Consider the following 19874-nt stretch of genomic DNA (forward strand, 5'->3'; position numbering starts at 1 on the left):
CCACCAGAGGGCAGTGATCCTGCAGAGGAGAGAGCATTACAGGTACGACAGGAGATTTATACTGAGATTTACTGAAAGACAAACCACAGAGAAGCACGCCTTATTACACCAGTGCTGGCTTCCAGGTACATTTTAGTTATCGGTTTAGCTTTTTTTCTTCTTTGAATTAAAAATTAGGGTTACGTCATATTTACAGTTTTGGGATCAAACTGGATTTTCTTTTGCCAATATCCAGTCCATTGACTTTGATACTGAATATCAGGTCACACTGCGAGGCAGAGTTAGACAACAGAACAGTAAAACTAGAGCAATAAAACAATATGTTATACCGTAGAGCAATAAAATTAGCCAAACAATGTATAAAATCACTAACAGTGGAATTACAGTATGTGACCAGGTGGAAAACTATGGCAGTTTGAAAAGACGAGATCTATAAATTTAACTGGGCTTTTGTACCACCATACTCCATCCACATCATTGAGGTTAACTCATTTAATTTAATTAACTAATTGAATTACATTTTGCTTGTATATTGTACATTATCTCAAAGTACTGTATATAATGAGGCAGAAACTTTTACAATATTATAGAGAGAAGAAAAGCCCATTAGTTCACACAATGAGCACGCACTCGGCATCAGTGGTGAGAACCAGACTCCAGATGTGCGGCCATCTGCCTCAACCGGTTGGGGTGAAAGGAAAAATGGGGACAAAGGAGAGGTGGGGGAGGGAAAGGGAGAAGAGGGAGGCGAGGTAGAGACAGAAGGACAGACCAGGAGCAGATATACAACATCCATATGTCATCCATTTAGGCAAAAAGCTAAAAAGCAGCTTGTTTCTTTTAAGGTTTACTGATGTAATGTTTTTATATTGTATTTTTTATAATCTTTTAACTTGTATTTTAAATCTATCCAGCACTCGTTATTTTAAAGGTCCAGTGTGTAAGATTTATTTTGACACACTGGACCTTTAAACCTGTCATATACATGTAAATGAACTTTAAAGTGATTATGTGTGGAGCTCTAAGTCACTGACTTGTAGTTGATGTGTCAGGTATCACCAAGTGTGGAGAAAACCCTTCTATGGAAGCAGCAGTGAGAGAGAAGAATACAGGTAAACAAAAGAAAACCTGCATACCTTCACCACTGAAAACACGTCCTGTCCGATGTCCGGTGACCAAAGTCTTTTCTCCTGCTGGTAGGAAGGAGGTGCGAGAGCAGTTAAAGAGGCAGATGGAGGAGAAAAGTGTAGCACTGAAGCTGCAGCTTGCCACTAAATTCAAGGAAACCGAGTTTGCCCAAGAAGTGGATCGTCTCGCCGTGTCCAGTGACAGAGAGAGGAGGATGCAGCACAGCAAAGCAATGATGATATACAGAGATGAGAACAAGAGGGTACGCTCCTACGAGGGCTGCATCGATTAAATGTGGATATTTCCTGGTATTTTTGCTCCATTTAACAAAGAAATAATTAAAACTGAATAATGTTGCTTTGTGGACATTGGAGAACAACATTTTTTCCAGGTTTTCGTAAAACAAGGATCAACATTTTTCAACATTTTCTGCTACTCAAGATACTTAGTTGCAGTCCTAGCTCTGACACATGTATTATACTTCCACTGTTGATGCTGTCTGTGCTGTGTGTGTGTGTGTGTGTGTGTGCAGCTAATGGAGCAAAGGTGGAAGGACAGAGCACTAACACGTTCCCAGGAGGCCCTGGAGGAGAGAGAGCTGCTGCGCCTCAACCCCATTAACTGGAGTGGAACACTCAAATAGGCTGAACCTCGACATCCTCAGATAGAAGTGTTACGTGAACACGAAACACAAGAAGATGCACGAGGAACGTGTAATTAGTGCTGTAAAAGCCATTAAAGAACTCCAGAGGGACATTTCACAGGTTTTTACACTCTGAATATATTAGAATACGAATGCATTTTCAATCTTACTGCATAGATGTGATCTTGTAAGAGAAGTAAGGACCGTTACTAAAAGACTTACAGCAACACTGTATATAACTCCATTCACTCACAGGGCAAAGTAATGCAATGCAATGCACATGCGTTTTTAAATCAGCTTCAACTCTGCTCGGCGTTAACGGGAACACAGAACCTGGGTTCTTCCGGCCGTTAGTCATCGATGTTTTTAGTAAACCTTGCTTTTCACGACATTTTTCCATCCTACTTCATATTAAAGGGGCCTTAAATACATTGAATTGCCATTAAGTTTGAACTGGGAATGGTGGAAGTGTTCAGATTTGGGACACATGCTAATTTAAGTCTGTGTAAAAGGTACAGTCTCTCTCCACTGATCAATAATAACATATATAATAACACTTTAGCATACTTTAAATCAAGCGATGTGAGACAGAGAGCAACTCCTGCTCCTCCTCTGGACTCTGGTTACAGGCTTTGCAAATTCTGTCTCATCACTGGGAGGTTTTTAACCAATCACAGGGCAGCTCAGAGAGAAAGAGAGAGCGCTCCTATTGACTATAGAGCTCCTCAGTTTGTTTACTCTCCCATTATTGCAGGAAAGGTTTCTGCAAAAATAAACAGCACAGTGCCAACATAGTGCTTTCTCTATCTCTCTGAGTCAAACACCCATCACATGTTATTTTGAAGCTTGCATTAGTCAGGGACCCCTTTATTCTATGAGGTTATTTTAAGCAAGACATTTTAACTTGATTTTGTTATCTTTTCTATTCCATGCGTTGTTCTTTTTTATAAAAACCTGATATCTGATGGTTATACAGTTTATAATTTCACATCTCTTCATGCAGTAGTGCACTTCAACAACTACAAACAGGCTTTGATGTGTAAAATCAGTGACGTCCCCGTCCATGGGTCTCTGCATTTCTTTTAGTTTAGTTTATGATGTAATTGAGAGAAAAGAACATTTCCTTATTCTTCTTTACAGTAAAAGGAAGCTTCACAGAATTAAATAAAAATGAGGAGTGACATACTTTTATTATAAAGCAAACATAGATAATGACAGTGACACTACTTTTCACCCGGTGAAAAACAAAAGTAAATTAAATGGAGGGATGGATAAAAAGTGATGCTTCAGGGCTTTTTAACATGATGCTACAGTACCTGCTTGCTTGAATAAATAATGAAATACATTAAAAAAACACACAAAAGTACATAGAAATGTTCATGAGCAAAAACCTAATAAAACATTCTTCCAATAAATATTTCATTAAAAAAAAATAAAGGCAACAGAAAATGGCTAACATCATCAAGAATAGAGCTGGTATTTTTCCCTTAAAAACACTCATTAATTGCTCAACAGCAGTTGTGTTGGTGATCCAGCAGCAGCTAAAAGTTCCATGCCAAAATAAGTTATTTCATTACACTTCCTGTTATATCATGCAGTGTTACTACAAAAAGAAACATTCAGGAATTAAAAACAGTCATTGTGTGAACATAAATAACCCGTGGTTTATGAAGAAAGGATCCCAGAGTTCCATTGAGTTTCTGTTTGGGCTGATTTAAGGAAATTCTAGAAATGTCCTCATCCACACCCGTGTGTAGCATTCAAACTGCGGGGAAAGCTCTGCTCCACAGAAGTGACATAGTGAATAAACAATGGACACGAGGACTGGAGGTTTTTTTGATTGTGTGGAAGAAAACGACATCATTTCTCGAGCAACATCGAGGCCAGATGAGATATTCGGATGCATAATAAACTTGTAACAATCAGTAGTGGTCTTCACGTCACCCTTGATCCCAACAGAGTCGAGGTAGGGGATTTAGTTCCTTTATATCAGTGCAATGTGGCCTTCTTCAAGATTTATGGCTTTGTCGCCTTAAAAGTTCTCGCTTTTTTCCTGCTTTATCCTACTCATTAACATAAACCCGAGCCCTTTCAAGTAACTCCCCAAAACAAAAGAAATCCCTGAAAGGCAAGCATTGTAGTGAATATTTCCTGTCTCAGTCAAGGCTCGTCCGCTTTTACCTTTTGGTATTCCAGGGCTTTGGCCGCAGGCAGTCTAGCGTCCCTTCAGGAATCCATCCAACATGTAGTCTCCCTTCTCCGTCAGCCAGTATCCGGCCATGGCAGCCACACCTCCGATGAAAATGGCGGTGAAAACCATGTCGCCCTTTGCGGCGAGTGTGGCCAGGGCGCAGATGATGATGCCGAAGAACATCTGCTGCAGCACGAGAACCTCGTCGTCCGTCATGTCGTCAAACAGACCCTTATCTGGGTCAACTGAGGGAGGCACGGGAAGAGAAAAGACAGTTCTGTAAGAAGCTGTAAACGTCACAGCATATCGTATGCTTGAATTAAACGGGTCCAGATACAAACCAGGTGGCTTATTCTCAACACAAATGCTGTCTCTTCTGATGAAGCCATTAGCACAGTCACAGTGGAAGGAGCCCTCCTCGTTGATGCAGGCCTCATTGAGTCCTGGACACGCTATCGCACGCTCATTACATTCATCTACATCTGTACAAGGAAGCAAAGGAAAGATCGTTACTAGCTGTAACCCAAGTTTTCCTGCTGCTGTGAACGTGTTTGACCCAGATAATCTTCTGCTGTGTTCTTCATATGTGAATATATGTGAAATAAGAGAAAATTTACATCAGGACCAAATGTTCATGTTTGCCTACCGAGACATTTGGCTCCTTTCAGTTTGTATCCACGTGAACATTTCTTACAGCGGGCAGGTCCACTACCCATGCATCCCACACATGCTTGGTCACAGCCTGCACACAAACAAAATCTCTGCTGTCAACGCTGCATACTGCACTTTAGCACATTTATAACAGTTATATCATGATAAATACAACATAAAACTGTATCATTCAGTCATCACATATAGAGAAGGAGAGATAGGAATATGAATTTTCCTATGACTGGTGCTGATTATCAGACGTGTAGTGAGTGGAGCTCTGTACTCTAAGAACTAAATATTAAATACATCAAACAGGTCATCAAAAAACTAAACCTAATCAAAAGAAGTTGAGGATAAAAAAAACAGTCTGATTGCACTAAAACAGCATTTATCAAGTTTCTGAGAGAAAAAATGTGAAGCCAAAATTACTTATTTTTTTTCCCCATTATTATTACTTTGGGGAAGGTGGACTAGAATCGGGGTGCGATAGGGAGGGATTTAAATGAGTGTCTGCACTGTTTTCAGAAACAAACAGTTTGACAAACAGTCAAACACTCATTGCCAATTATTAAAAAATATAAAAAGCAGTGGCTAAAAACACTTAACCCACAACAAGATAATAAATAAAACAAGACAACAAGCAAAAATGTGACCAAATCATCCATTAAAAAGGTCTGACGTTAGTTTGAGCTACCTACTGCTAAGCAACAACACAAAGAATTAACAGGACATTTTCATTTCCACATGTTTTTAATATTTTTGTAGTAAACAAAAAAGTGCAAGTTGTAGAAAATGTACACATCGTGAGGGAAGAATATACGACTGTTTTCACTAGATTCATGACTTAGCAGTAACTGGAGAAGAGAAGAGATCCTACCTCTGCATTCATAAGATCCGTCTGTGTTGTGACAGTACGTGTTGGACGGACAGCGAGCCAGCTCTGTTCCACACTCATCAATATCTGCAAGAGACACACAAGTGCAGTCAGACAACGTATCTATGGCAGACCTGCACAGAATCACTGCCTCCGAAGCCACACTCACCCACACATTTGTTGTCATGAAGGATCCAGCCCGGTTTGCAGTCCAGACATTTGTAGTCCTGTGGTCCTGAGCATTTCTTACACGAGTGGTAGCAAGCTACACATGATGAGAGACGTGAAGACAGTTAAGACGGTGGATTAAAAAAAACAAAAAAAACAAGGTTGAAAAAAAGAATCTGAATAAACTGAGGCACCTGCGCAGCCTCCTGTGCTTTCATTGGAGCCTTTCTCTCTGTAGTAGCCATCAGCGCAGCTCTGACACAGATGGCCCGAGTATCCAGGATCACAGACACACTCGCCATCACCCAGGCGAGTCCCCTCCCCCTCACAGCGACCCAGGCCTCCACACACACCACCAGGTCCTGACGGACACTCTGTTTTAGACAAACATGTCATTAGTGATTCTGAGGAAACTAGAGCTTTAATACACTGACAAAATCAAATCAATGTAGTCAAAATCTAAACAATAAAGCCCAATAAAGCCTGGATAATTGGCCAGATTTCAGTCCAGATCTGGCCCTTCTGATAATCGTGGGTGCCCTCTGAATTTAAGATGATTTAAACAGATTATCTGGCCAAATTATCCTGTAATATGTAGTATAACAGTTCTCAGCACAAAACATCGCGCACACACACACACACAACAGCTATTAACTGATGGTGCCCACAAGTTTCTGTGAATCCCTGGAATCTCCTCCCTGAAATCGTTTGATTAAATGCCAAGTGTGTGGTCCTGCGTCTTGACTGGATCGTCAAGTCTGTGGTCTCCCACGTTTTTTAAAATCTAGTGTGTGGCAGGCTTTAGACATAATAAGGATTTCTATACTGATAACATGTGGCTGTAGGAATTCCCAAACCTTTGCAGTCAGGTCCAAAGTGTCCAGGCAGACAGCAGAGTCTCTGCTCCTCTATACACAGCCACTCAAACAGGTCTGGTGCCTCCTGCTGCCTGATCACACACAAGGAAAGAACAGCGGTGTAATAATACATCTAAACAAACATAATTACGAAGATGAAACCAACACAAATTAAAATGTGGGATTAAAACTTAATCTCACGCAGCTAAATCAGGTTTAAGTGTGATCAACGTGATAGGAACACCAGACTGGTTCAGTTACTCTGAGTCAAACCTTCAATTTGTTCAGCCATTAATTAAGATCTCGTACTGTGTCCATTAGGGGTGGAATTTCTCGGTACTTCATGTTTTGATTTGACTGCGATTTAAAAGGCTACAATTTGATTATAAAATGATTATTGATGTATGCTGAAGCTTTACAATTACTTTTACAATTAACCATTACTTTCACTAGCTCTCATGCACTAAACAGTCAGATATTTAACAAATAATAACTTCAAATATTCAAACTGCATTTTTGCTCAAATTCCCATCCCTTCCAGAAACAGAACAATGTTTACAACTCTGCTTTATGCATCTATAGGAAAATATTGGGAACAACAAAATTATTGGCTAAGTCCGCAGCCCAAAATTATTGATAAATGTAAACAATATTTATCACTCTACATGTTCTGTGTTCTTTTATACGTCATGTGAGACAATTCCATGGCATCAGCGCAAGAGAGAAGAGGCAAAAAGATGGCTATGACTAACTATGACTAACTGATCATCATAATTGATCAAGAGAATTATGATGCATCTAAGAATCTATTTTTTCAGCCCCCTAACAACACACTGACAGCCGCTGCAAATTAAAGCTTTGACCCCTCAAGACCATATTTTGCTTGATCCTGTTAATGACCTACTTTATAGCTTTCACGCTGACTGAAAGTGATGCTATCAGGAAAAACAACACTTGCTTCAGACACACATGCACACACACACACACACCACATTTACCTGTGGAACCACCATGTTTCCACTTGGTCTTCTATTTGCTCCAACAGCCAGTTACATTCAAAGTCTGTTTTCTCACAGGCAGCTTCTACAATCTCCAGCAGCCGAGTCTCACTTAAACAAGAAGACAACAATTAAGAGTTAAAAAATATTATACATGAGGACAAGAGAAGAACAATCTGATGCACTCACATTATTCAGAATGTTTATTTTATGTAACAGGATTACATTTTCTGAGACATGAAACCATGCACTGACTGGCATTCCCATAGGATTATGTAAAATTAATATTTATTTTCAAAAAATAAAATAAAAAACTCTTACCTGCGGGTATATTTAGCCAACTTCTCTTCTTCCCAGGCTGTGTTACCACCCCCAAAGTTTTTGTTAGCTGTTCTCTCCAAGCCCTAAAAAGAGGGACATATTCAAGTCTTTAAACACCCAGAAAACGGGAACAGAAAGGACATGAATAGTCGTTCACTAAACGATCTGCAGTACCGTGATGAAACTTTCAGTAAGTTTACGACAGGTCTGGCATGATGCTGTCTGGACTCTCGCCACAGATAACTCTGAGAGGAGCAGCAGAGCAGGCAGGAACAGCCAGGCCCACCACATGATCCTGCAGAGGACACGTGCAAACAAAAACAGCAAGTCAGGCAAATAAACAGTATTACTTATCAGAGATCAATAATCAGATAATGTAAAGTTATTTAAAGAGTGTGATTAGCTACATTATCCTTCATTATCAGCACACTGCATTAATAGGTGTACAAAGATCAGACATCAATTAAAACATTACTAAACACAAATATTACACTTTAAAATATGAATGAAGGGATTCTCATAAAATAACAAAACAAAGAACACAGTTGCATATATAAATACAACAATTTCTCAGTTATGGACAAAATGGTAATCACAAATTGCTAATTTGTTATATTATTAATTGGTAAAAGCATCCGTTAATTACTATGTTGTGCCACATGTTCATGTACAAAGCGTTGTCATTTTTGCAGAATTTTAAGAAACCTCAAACCTGGAAAGCCTCTACGGTAAAAATGAGCTCTCATAAAATGTATTATTTTATTTCTTAACCTCATTGTGTTCAGCTTTTATTTTGAAAATGTGTCAATGCTGGCTCTCTGTAGACCAATTTTGGCATTGCTATTTTATATTTTATTGTTACTTTTACCCATGTTTTATGTCTTAATTTATTTTAGTTGTTTTTTAGATGCCTCATGTGAGCTGTTATGCCTTTAATGTATTATTTTGTACAGCACAAATGTGGTTGTTTTGAAGTACTTTACAAATAAAGTTGAATTTGATTACTATTTTTTTTTTTTTAATTTATTTTATAATGTGGATTAATTAAAACATATCGACTACACATAACTAGATAAAATCATCGCGTGGCTTAGTATCTGGTCCCCCAGATGCTCTTATATCACCAGTATTGGTAAGAAAAGGCTTTGAGACACACAGCTTGGCCTGGTTTAGATGCTCATATTACACCCCATGAATAGCTTAGCTTGTTAGCTCAGCATCAGCACCACACACACAAGCAGCTAACTAACCCCGGTTAAAGTCGATAGTTAGCTGCTAGCCCAAGCTTTCACTGTATCATCACACATTAGCAGGCTACAATAAAGAAGTCTTGACACAGCTGCACTAACCCGATTATATTGTACATTTATCCACACAGGAATTAAACCGTATTTGTTTACGTTAAATAGCTAGCAAGCCGAACAGCTGTAGTCTTACCTCTACCACGTCCGCTGCACCACTGACGATAGTCTGATTCCCTGCTGGTTCATACAATAAAAGAATCGTTTCATATTTTTCAACGGACGGTTTTAATGCGTCAGGTTTGCCATTTGCCGCAGAAAGAAAGGCTGTTTGACACCGTCACTTGTTTTGTCGTACAGTGCAGACTGAGGATGAAATGAAGCTTCCAGCAGGTTCTGTGCTTTTTCGCTGCGGTCACGCCGTCATTTGAATTTCCGTGGTCAAACAGCTGCTCCTACATTAGCAGTGCGCGGGAATTCTGAGCTTTACGGTATACGCGTTGCGCCCTCGCGAGCTGATCTTCATCCGGTTTTCAAAATAAGGTCCAGTGTGTAACATTTTGCCCATATCTATGATTATAGGTTTTAATTTAACGGTTAATTTAAAACACATGTTTGTTTACATGTGCTATACCGTAGTATGGTTTAGTTTAGCTTTACAGTGAAGTGTATTTATATATGTATAACGTTGTTTAATTGAGTCAGTTCATAAGTGATGATAATAAATGTGAACTTCTGTACTTCTGAGCGTGCTACATCTTGTTAAAGAATATGACTAAAAAAACAAACAAGTTCTAGCCCTCTTGTTCATTCACATGAAGAAGAAGAAGAAGGAAACAGTCTACGGGGACTGTTGGTTTGTTGTTACCGTAAACATTGGATCAATTGCGCACTTGACATAAATAAAGGGGCGGCTAATGCGACCGCAGTCTGTTTTCCATGCAGCTGCCACACAGATGACACCGCCCAATCCCAGTTTAAGAGCCATTCTAACAGCCAATAATAACAGAAATATAATCAAAATATTAAGAGTAAAACACCATATGTAATAGCATGATAATAACTATTGACTTGCTAAAGTATGTCAAAGCAGGTGTAGCACTTGCTATAACATGATTACTTATATTTATCAGCTGCTTACAGTTACAGGACCTATTTTTCAAAATGTGTCAAAACACAAATCATATGCCAACTTTTGTATTTGCTGAATTGCTATGTATTGTTTCCAAGACGCATTTAAAACAGTATTAAACTGTTATAACCAGTCTGGACAAAAAAATCACTACACTCTGAGAGAGGAAATGTCTGAATTGAGTTAAAAGATTTTTATTTGAGTCTCTCAAATAAAAAGTCAATACATGGACACCCAGATTGTCAGTACAAGTAAATCAATACACATAAGACAAAAAGAAAATCAGCTTATGCTTGTTTCTCCCTTTAAGAACTGATGCTCTGCCTGATATCATTGTTTTCAAGACACATGACAGGCTGAATGTATCGTGATAAGCCAAAAATACACTGGGTGCAAATACAAATGAGGGCTTTTGGAGGTGATTTTCAGAAAATTCGTAGGTTTTAGAAAGATTTCTGTAGCTGTACATGCGATGTAAGCTCTTTTTGAAATAAACTCGCCACACACCACCTTTCTGTGGCTTCCCTTAGTTTCATGTGTCAAAGTTACGCACTTAAGCCAAACAAAATAAACACGTTTTTAATGGCTACAAGGCCCTAGATGTCTAAAGAGGCTGAAAAATAATAATCTCTCAATAAGTATCTCTCATCACACCAGTAAACACTGGTATGGTTCCCGTTCAGGCTCTAGTTCCATTTGGACCCTTGGTCCTAACCAGCCCACACGCGGAAGCGAAACAATGTCAAGCGGAACCAATGTTCCACTACCTGAAGCATCAACTGTGTTCAATTCAGAAGATGGGAGGATGTAAACACAACTGTGGAAACATGGTAGATCACATTGTGCTTCTGTTGATTGTCCTGTAATTCAGGGGACTCCCAAATCACTACCAAACCTTTTGCTTCTTCTGGAGGCCCCTGCATGTTCTTTGTTTCCTTCAACATCTTCACGTTGTCTTTCCTTCTTCTCATCTACAGGTTACATTAACATGCCCACTGAGGATGTATGTTTGGGTTCCTGGTGGTAACCAACTCCAATCCTTGGTTGGTTCCAATTCTATTTCAAATCAGTTCAAAGTTTGGTCCCGAAACTGTAACCCTGCTGGAGTCGTGCCAGTGTGAAATCCATGTCAGAGGATTACTCCAGATTCCTTTATGTCATTACTGTCTTCTCATCTGAAAACTGAGGTTTGGTCATCATGGGTCATCCTCTCCTGTCATCAGACCCATTCCATTTCACTGACCTTGAATCTTGAGTCCGGGCTGGAAGGAGGCGTAATCAGACACTGCTGTAACGGCACTGCTTCCTCTTGTACCCCAACGGCTGCCAGGTGTAATATCGTTGTCCCTGCTGTAAACCCCGACAGCCCTCTTGCTAGAGTTCGAGATGCCACCCTGAGCCCCCCTGCCCTCTTACGTCTGGCTGACGCGGTGGTCATTCGACGAGCTCCGGCCAGTTCAGTCAGGAAACCCAGACTCTGGGAGGGGAGGCTGTAGACGTGAAGGCCGCGAAAAAGTTCTGGCAGTGGCCTGAAACCACCTTGAGGCTCTGGTGGAAGTGACTCAAACTGTATCAACATGAACCGCTCACCAGCGCGGCCCTGTAGATAGTCTGCGAGAATGCAGCTCAATGACGCACTGAAGGCGTCGACACAGGGAGAAGGAGTAGGTTTGCTTGTCTCCCCCTCCCTGTGTCGATTCCCATCTCTGGGAGTGCTTCTCTCCCAGCTCTGAGTTCCCCATTCTTCAGCTCTTCTCCATGAGGCCTGCGTCAGCACGAGCACCACTTTACCGCCCTGCCGTTTCAGTCGGTCCAGTCTCGAATGAAGCCAAGGCACGGGCCCCAGTACGTTGAGCTCTGACTGGCTCCACAGATCCAGAGACACACTGAAACCCAGAGTCTGGAGGGAGGAGCCGAGGTGACACATCAACCCCGGCAGATCCTGGCTGTCATCGGACGAGTACAGCAACACCACATGGCCACCACCCACTGCACCTGCAACAGGAGACAACAAAACTGATTGTAGTGTGATGTGCCCTTGCCTTGCTCCTGTGTCAGGGACCAGCTTGAGACAATGGACCCTCATTCTTACTGAAAACATGGCATCAGTGTGGACCCAAGGAACAACTATTTACATTTGCCACTAAGCAAAAGACTTAATAAATAAAAACAACACCTGAAGTTTGTGTTGCTTTGTAAACCACTCACTCTCCACACCAAAGTCCATAGAGAAAATCAGAAATGTTACATCATGCCACAAAGGAGTTGTTGATCCACTGCTGCCTCCATCAGTGAGTTCAGATCTGTTATTTTGTGACTTTGGTGTTTGAAAATCTTTGTTCTGATACCCCTCCATTACCAAATGGACGCAAACTTAACCAAAAAGGCAGGAGCAGACAAGCAGCTCCCATGTCCCTTTGGTCCCGGAGAGTCGGCAGTTCACAAACATGAGTTTCCAGGCGAAAAAGACCGTCAAAGGTTACTTGAAGCTGCAGAAATGTTCTGAGGACACTATAGACATAAGCTTGAACTATCCCTTTAAGAGGATGAGAAAAAGAAACTGTGTGTGTGTTTATTCCAAAACTGATGTCACATCTGCACAGACCTTTAACGTCGTCTTCTTTCAACCACCTCCAAACGTAGCCTGAGGGAAAAACAGAACACACACACTTAGGGTTTTTTTTTCCCGAGCTGCTATTAATATTTAATGACCACCAAATAGATAACTGACCTTTCAGGACCCCTTGTATAAAATAGGCTCCTAGTATGGTCAGGCACATCAGCAGCAACCCGACGAGGAGCGGCAGACTCCATCTCCACCGAGATGCTGGGGAAAATAAATAAAAATGTCATCATTGGCCAGTTTACTGTGTCTGGTTATTAATTTGTCTTTATTTGACCTGATAACAGTTAAACATTAATATGCTTCTGAATAATTATTAACACCCTCACTTGCAAACGGGCACTGAGGCTCTAAGAACGACTCCATCCCATGTATCTTTATCTGCAAATGTGCCAAATAATTCATGTTACATATCTGCAAACTCTTACATATTTACATATTATTCATTAAATTAGACACAAAGCCAAGTATCACCTGAACACAGAGCAGAGGGTGTGATGACAAATTGAACTCTCCTGTTTTCTGAAAAGTGAATGAAAAATGTAATTAGAAAATAAGAAATTTACAGTTATCGTGAGCCAAAAATTCGATTAGAAACTGATGTATTCAATGTGATAGTTCATACCGATATACATTTTCTTTGCAAACAGTTTTTATATTTTTCCCCTGAATGTGAGCCATCACTGATCATTTAAATCAGTAAATGTCACATAAAGAAGAAGTTGTGATGTGTAAATACACCGTTCTTAAATTCCAAAAGACAAAATAAAGTTGGTTTTAAGGGAAATATCTAATTAAATCTTTATTGTACTTATTTATTGTTTATTTAACATGGATAATGCATCTAACATTGCCACAAAATGGAAAATGTAATGTATATAAGAGGTCTAGCTTCAGCTCATTCGTCGTCTTTGTCCCAGGCCAGGAAAGGATGAGTGAAGGTGTTTTCATGTGTGATGATGTGTGGTGTGGACATGAGTGTTTAGTTTGACTTTCACACTAGACATCTTCACTTCTGTATAGCATTTCATTTCCTTTTATGACTTCTGATATTACAATGTGATTTCTTTTCTTTTCTTTTTTTTACTCAAGCTTCACTTCAGTACGTAGGTTTGTACTAGTTTTAAGACCTGATGGAGCACGACCAGAGGAGACGCCATCATCCAAAAACATCAGTATTCAGTAGTCATGACTCTTATGGACAACAGAGATCAAGAGAAGTGGGAAGAGCTTGTAACCAGCATTTCTCTGGATACATGTTTCTCAAACTGCGGTACGTGTACCACCAGTGGTACATGAGCTTCCTCTGGAGGAAAATCAGAAAAACTGTTCTACTGTGTATATCATGGGACTGGAGAGGAGCTGGGTACACACATTTTTATTATTATTATTATTATTATTATTATTATAACAATAATAATACTACTACTACTAATAATAATAATAATAATAATTAGAGTCACCTTATCTCTCGCTCCATCTTAATCTAATGTCACTATACCAGTGGGTGAAGTGTATGTGAGGAAGAGGAGGATGATGAGAGAGCAAATTATCTGATTGGGAATAAATCAGCTCCCTGTGAAAAGTCTATTTACACCACTGTTACTTTATGACTCAGTATTTTCTCAGGTGGTAATTGGTATAAAAAGTTTGAGAATCACTGGCTTAGATGATATTTCTTGGCTGTGTGGAGAGAACTCGCTCAGTATAACAGAGACAGGTGTGTGCAGTTGATGTTTTTCTTTTGTACCCAGTGTCCGTTGCGTGTTGCACTCCATCCTGCATGTTCATGTTCATGGAGCCTCTGTCTGGAGCCAGTCACCTCGTCACATTGGCCTCTGGCCACATGTTTCCTGCACAGCCACACGTCTGCCTCCAGTCTGCAGGGGGCAGTCACATTCCAGCTCAGCCCCGTGCCTCCCTCCCTCGTCTGAAACTCCTCCACAGACACGGACACGTTGTGCTGCATTCTTTCAAGTGCATCTGCCAAAATAAATAAAGAGAACTGAAGTTGTATGAAATGATTATTATTATTATTTTTTTTTTTTTTTTAAACGTGATCCTCTTTTACCTTGTTGGTTCATGAAAGGGCATAATTGTCTTCGAAGCTCCTTTCCCCTCCACCAAACCTGAACACAAACATTTATTTATGTATTTATTTAATCTATATAGCTAATAGATAATAGATAATCTGTTAGATTAACACATGAACTACCTGGAAACACAGACATGGAGCGATGATGTTTGAAGATATAACCATTTCTCTCTTGCCCTTTGGCTGCAAAGGTTAAAAAATGAGGTCACCCAGATACATACAGACATTATGAATATTAATATGGCATTGATTCATATTCTGAATATAATACGGGGTCTGGATAACGTAGCTAACTGACTGACCCATGACAGAATCTCTCCAGGCCTTTCGTTCCAAATCATCCGATACATGAGGTCGTCTCGCCTGGCGTCGGCGTCCTCCGGCAGCAGGAGGACCACGTTTCTCTCAGAATCGAACTCAGCCCGGAGTCTGGGAGCTGATGAGACGAGAGGAGACACGGCGTGAATTATAAGTGAGCTGTGAAGGTGTCAGTTACGAGTAAATGTAAAAATCTGTCAGATCAGACGAGAAAGAACACTGAACTACACGCGCATGTCAAGAAATCTCATGAAAACATTTTTCTGTTATTTAAGAAAATATAAGAGAATGTTGAAGCATTTGTCTTCTAATTTTGATTATTATGATTATTATGGTCTGACTGTATTTATATATGTATTTATATATATATATATACACAAATACATATATATACATATATGTATGTATATATATATATACATATATGTATGTATATATATATATATATATATATGCATACACAACTCAAAATATTCTGATATTTATATTTTAAAACAGCGCAAATAATATTCAAAGCAGCAAACAACTCACTTCCAAATAACATAAACTTCATCCTTGTACAAAATACAAGGATGAAGAACTGTAGTTTAATCCAGGGCGATAATGGAAATGTTAGTGTTTAGAGCCAGAAATATTCTTGTGTTGTACTAAGAACATTAAGAACACTGTATAAAGTATTGTGTAAATATTTGGTGATGGGATAAAGAAGAGTTGTATGTAATAGGAATGGGTTAGGAACATATAATAAACGTTCTATCTTTATTTTGAGATTAAAAAAACAATTTCTCTCTGAGCTGTGATAATCAAAATGATAAAAAGTGAATGCTTTAGACATTTTACTTTGAGTTAAATGAGTCGGGACATAAAACATTTCTACTTTTCTTACAAAACAGATGGAAAATGTACATAAAAACATGTATACATTTATTTTACATGGTAAAGTTCTCTAACCATCACACTCCTTCACCGTCGTCTCTAGGTTCATGGAGCAAACTGAAAGGTAGAAAAGGAAGAATTCAGTTCAGTGCTATTACTCTACAAATTCACTGCATCTTTGGTTTCCATCACAGTGATGAACCCTCACCTTCTTCCAAAGATGGGATTGTGATATTTTTGACGATGTCGTGAGTTCCCGTTGAACGCGCATACACGTGGACCACGACGGGACTGTCGAACGTCACTGTCTCTGTCAGCAGCAGCTGCATCTGCTGGATACAAAACAAGACAAAGATGTTCTGGAGACTAAAAGTGAGAAGTTAGAAGAGTTCAAAGTTTTATTCAAAGCAGATTAAGCTCTTGAATGTGGGGGATTAGATTCTGCCATTCACTAACACCTTCATATATCCATATGTCACACTTTTTCTATCACACACATTCTTCACACGACTCGTGCTGCCAAGCAAACACTAAAAATCAGTGATAGTTGTCAGAATACAGAGGTATTTAACGTCTATTTTAACGGAACACTGACAGCCGGATTACTGCACCTTCTCTGCGGGGGTTTGGGAAGACTGGATTACACCAGATTGGCTCAGTTTGAACTGGAGCGTCTTCCAAACCTCGTGACGACCTGGAGAGCTGAGACACACTTGAACCAAAGCTGCAGGAGATAAGAGAGGAGTTAAAAATCCCAAACTAACCCAAAGATAAGAAGAGAGCGAGTGTGTTTTGAGTTTTCTATCGTTTTCGACCTGGTGGTTCAGGGAGCACATGCTGACCACTTCCCTCTGACCGTGGGTTCAGGCTGAGGAACTCGTCCTCATCGGCGTGGTCACCAGACTCTTCAGAAACCTGCTTCACACCATCGTCCTCTGCAGCTTCACATGCGACAAAACCACAGCCGCTCAAATCAAACCACCTGGTTTCAGTATCACGACATTCCGTCATGACAGGCTATTACAGTTATATTATTCATCATGATCTTTTAAACGGCATTTCAAAGTTGTAACTTTACGACTTTATTCTCGTAAATGTACGACTTTGAATTTTTTTTCTCAAAGATTGTGAAGAATAAAGTCGTAAATTTAGGAGAAGTCGTAAATTTAGTAGAAGTCGTAAATTTAGGAGAAGTCGTAAATGTACAAGAATAACGTTGTAAATTTACAACTTTATTCTTGTAAATGTACGATTTTATTCTAGATTAACGTAGATTAAAGAATATTACGACTTTATTCTCATAAATTTACGACTTTAATCTCGTAAATTAAAACTATTCTCACAACTTTAATCTCGTAAATTAAGACTTTATTCTCACGATTTTAATCTCGTAAATTTACAAATTTAATCTCATAAATTAAGACTATTCTCACAATTTTAATCTCGTAAATTAAGACTTTATTATCACGACTTTAATCTCGTAAATTTACAAATTTAATCTCGTAAATTCAGACTATATTTAATTATCCAGGTTTACTTTTAGCAGTAGAATCCCGTTCTGGAACTTTTCACGGGCACTTCTTGGGGCACTTCTTGGGCACTTCACTGTATGACGCTGTCTTGCTTCTTATTGACGTAAAAAGCGTCGCTATGTGAGCCGCGGGAACGTCGCGACAGACAAAAACTTAAAGAAACTGTTTTACTTATAGGGAAAACAGAGAAAGTTATATGGAGCTGATAGGCTTCACTAGCATTGTGTGGACTCGCGTGTTTCAATGGTTTGAACGTCCAGTCAAAGCCGCAGTGTGTAAGTTTTCTACCTTTGACTGTGATGATGACTCGCAGGCAGAGTTCACAGTCTTGTGTGGCTGAACAGCACAGCATCACTCTGAGCTGCATGTGTGTCACATCCACGGCATCGTTAGGTTCAGGCAGGACGGCAGAGAACGCAGAGACTGTGGAGAGAGAGAAAGAGATGTTGTCATGACCATGATGCTGATGATGATGATGATGATGCTGATGCGTTCACATTGCTGTTATTACCTGAGTTCACGTGGCAGTCAGTCAAACCCTGAAGAAAAACAAAGATGTTAGCGATAAGTGAGCAAACCTTACACATCCACTCACCCGTACTACAACACACCTCATGAGTCACTCAGACAAAGTAGATGTAAGTCAACCATGAATAAAAGTTGAATTCCTTGTGGAATTTAACTCAGTGAAACTAAATTCAGTCAACAACCCTCGTTCCCCTTTGGAAACTGAGCAGGGGGAGTAAAGTGTCCTGCTGGGCCGCAATAGTGAATAAATAATGGGCATTAAACTCTGATCTGTCTCAGCACAAAAACCTCAAGCTTGCACAATCAACTTTCTTAACCTGCGTGAATAAACTGGCTCCATTTCTTTAACTAGAAACAAAACAAAAAAATGGTAAAACGTAATCAGAACATAAGCAAAGGACAAAAAGTAGAATAACTGAATTATAAACAACCTAGAGTGGAATTTTCTTGCATTTTTAATAGCAAGTTATCCAAATAATAAACAAGCAAATGAACTACAGGTTGTCCGGTTTATGAGGTGCAGGGGAAACTAGGGTTTGTGTGAAATGACCAAAAAGATTAGTTATTAGATAAATTAAGAGTTATTTTTGCTTCTGAAAGGTGAAGATATAAGTTCAATGTAAACTTGTTTAGGAGCAGAAAACAACAAACAGGAGGAGACAACCACTCTTTATCAGCACCCACAGTATCACAAAAACGACACAATCTGAATAAATAAGTACTGTATTATGCTGGCATTTTATATTAAAGATTGTGTAGATGTATTATTGTATTTCTATTAGATAAAAGTTCAAATTTTTGTTTCTGTTCCTTTTTATCGCTTGTTGCTGTATCAATATTAATTGGTCCTGTGCAGGTACAAGTTCATCTTATCCACATCTTATCTCAAATATGTCATATCTCACATTGTGTTTACACAATGCATAAATAGATCAATCAAGATATTGGTCTTTTTGTTATTCTGCGAGTGGAAAAAAATTGCAATAATCAGTAATGACATAATTGCCTCAAAAGAAAACTACATCAAACCATAAAAGAAGTTAGATTTCTCCTTAGACTGAGGATTATTGTGTTTTAGTTCAGCCTAAAAACTGTTATAATAATTATTATAATAATAATTATTACCTCAGTGCACTTGAGTTCAGGTGCCTCCTCGTCACTCATCACCTCCAGCACGTCTGCAGACACACAGAACGAGAAGCGCAGCAGCAGCGAGAAGAAGAAGAAGAAGAGGAGGAGAACGTGCGGCTGCTGGAGGAACGTGCGGAGAGCCATGACTTCAAACGTGCTCCTGCACTTGGCACCAGGACGTTTCCCCCCCCCCCGCCAACAGATCAGCTCTGCTCATCAGAGACACTGAAGAGTGAAGGGCCGCTGCCTCAGGATCCACATGAGAGACAAGTGCTCCTGTTGCCTGTGACGGACAGCTCAGGTGTGGAGTGGGCGTGTCAGGAGGGAGGATGGTAAGAAACTTGGCACGCAGCGGTGTTTCTGTTTGGCGCGTGATTCTGTCGACAGATTCCAGCCCATAAACACCAAACAGACAGAGGCACGCATGACAGGTTGACTCAAAATAAGACGTTGTTAAGATAACATCAACATGACACTTTTGTTGAATATGCCAACTTCTTTTGGATCATAATCTCTTAAATTTCCCAAGTGTAACATTTGTGCTACACTTTGTGTCCACACCAACGC

At 39.7% G+C, this 19874-nt stretch overlaps 2 protein-coding genes across 2 annotated transcripts; both read right to left on the minus strand.

Moving 5' to 3' along the window:
- Nucleotides 1-2942: 2942 nt before the first annotated feature.
- Nucleotides 2943-9524, minus strand: LOC131467996 (protein disulfide isomerase Creld1). Its single transcript, XM_058641817.1, has 11 exons — nucleotides 9269-9524; nucleotides 8006-8126; nucleotides 7832-7914; nucleotides 7511-7621; nucleotides 6513-6604; nucleotides 5850-6029; nucleotides 5657-5752; nucleotides 5491-5574; nucleotides 4609-4704; nucleotides 4304-4444; nucleotides 2943-4207 (listed from the first exon to the last, which is right to left on the minus strand). The coding sequence occupies exons 2-11, from the start codon at nucleotides 8120-8122 to the stop codon at nucleotides 3987-3989; spliced, it is 1221 nt and encodes a 406-aa protein (XP_058497800.1). The 5' UTR covers nucleotides 8123-8126; nucleotides 9269-9524; the 3' UTR covers nucleotides 2943-3986.
- A 920-nt stretch (nucleotides 9525-10444) lies between these two features.
- On the minus strand, nucleotides 10445-19548 carry wu:fl23c11 (uncharacterized). The gene is made up of 16 exons (XM_058643366.1): nucleotides 19302-19548; nucleotides 18160-18187; nucleotides 17937-18071; nucleotides 16932-17057; nucleotides 16728-16840; nucleotides 16325-16448; nucleotides 16192-16233; nucleotides 15225-15358; nucleotides 15043-15105; nucleotides 14899-14956; nucleotides 14578-14810; nucleotides 13302-13349; nucleotides 13157-13208; nucleotides 12936-13031; nucleotides 12810-12848; nucleotides 10445-12199 (listed from the first exon to the last, which is right to left on the minus strand). The coding sequence occupies exons 1-16, from the start codon at nucleotides 19449-19451 to the stop codon at nucleotides 11424-11426; spliced, it is 2217 nt and encodes a 738-aa protein (XP_058499349.1). The 5' UTR covers nucleotides 19452-19548; the 3' UTR covers nucleotides 10445-11423.
- Between the last annotated feature and the right edge of the window lie 326 nt (nucleotides 19549-19874).

The sequence above is a fragment of the Solea solea genome, chromosome 11 (assembly GCF_958295425.1).
Source record: "Solea solea chromosome 11, fSolSol10.1, whole genome shotgun sequence".
NCBI lineage: Eukaryota > Metazoa > Chordata > Actinopteri > Pleuronectiformes > Soleidae > Solea > Solea solea.

Excerpts from the sequence above, each read along its gene's own strand:
- wu:fl23c11 (XM_058643366.1), bottom strand. The coding sequence starts at position 19,451 with ATGGCTCTCCGCACGTTCCTCCAGCAGCCGCACGTTCTCCTCCTCTTC. Across the intron at positions 16,449-16,727 it reads CCCAAACCCCCGCAGAGAAG|CAGATGCAGCTGCTGCTGAC; the intron begins GTGCAGTAATCC and ends TTTTGTATCCAG. Across the intron at positions 14,957-15,042 it reads CTCCATGTCTGTGTTTCCAG|GTTTGGTGGAGGGGAAAGGA; the intron begins GTAGTTCATGTG and ends GTTTGTGTTCAG.
- LOC131467996 (XM_058641817.1), bottom strand. The coding sequence starts at position 8,122 with ATGTGGTGGGCCTGGCTGTTCCTGCCTGCTCTGCTGCTCCTCTCAGAG. Across the intron at positions 7,915-8,005 it reads TTACTGAAAGTTTCATCACG|GGCTTGGAGAGAACAGCTAA; the intron begins GTACTGCAGATC and ends CCCTCTTTTTAG. Across the intron at positions 7,622-7,831 it reads TTGGCTAAATATACCCGCAG|TGAGACTCGGCTGCTGGAGA; the intron begins GTAAGAGTTTTT and ends TTCTTGTTTAAG.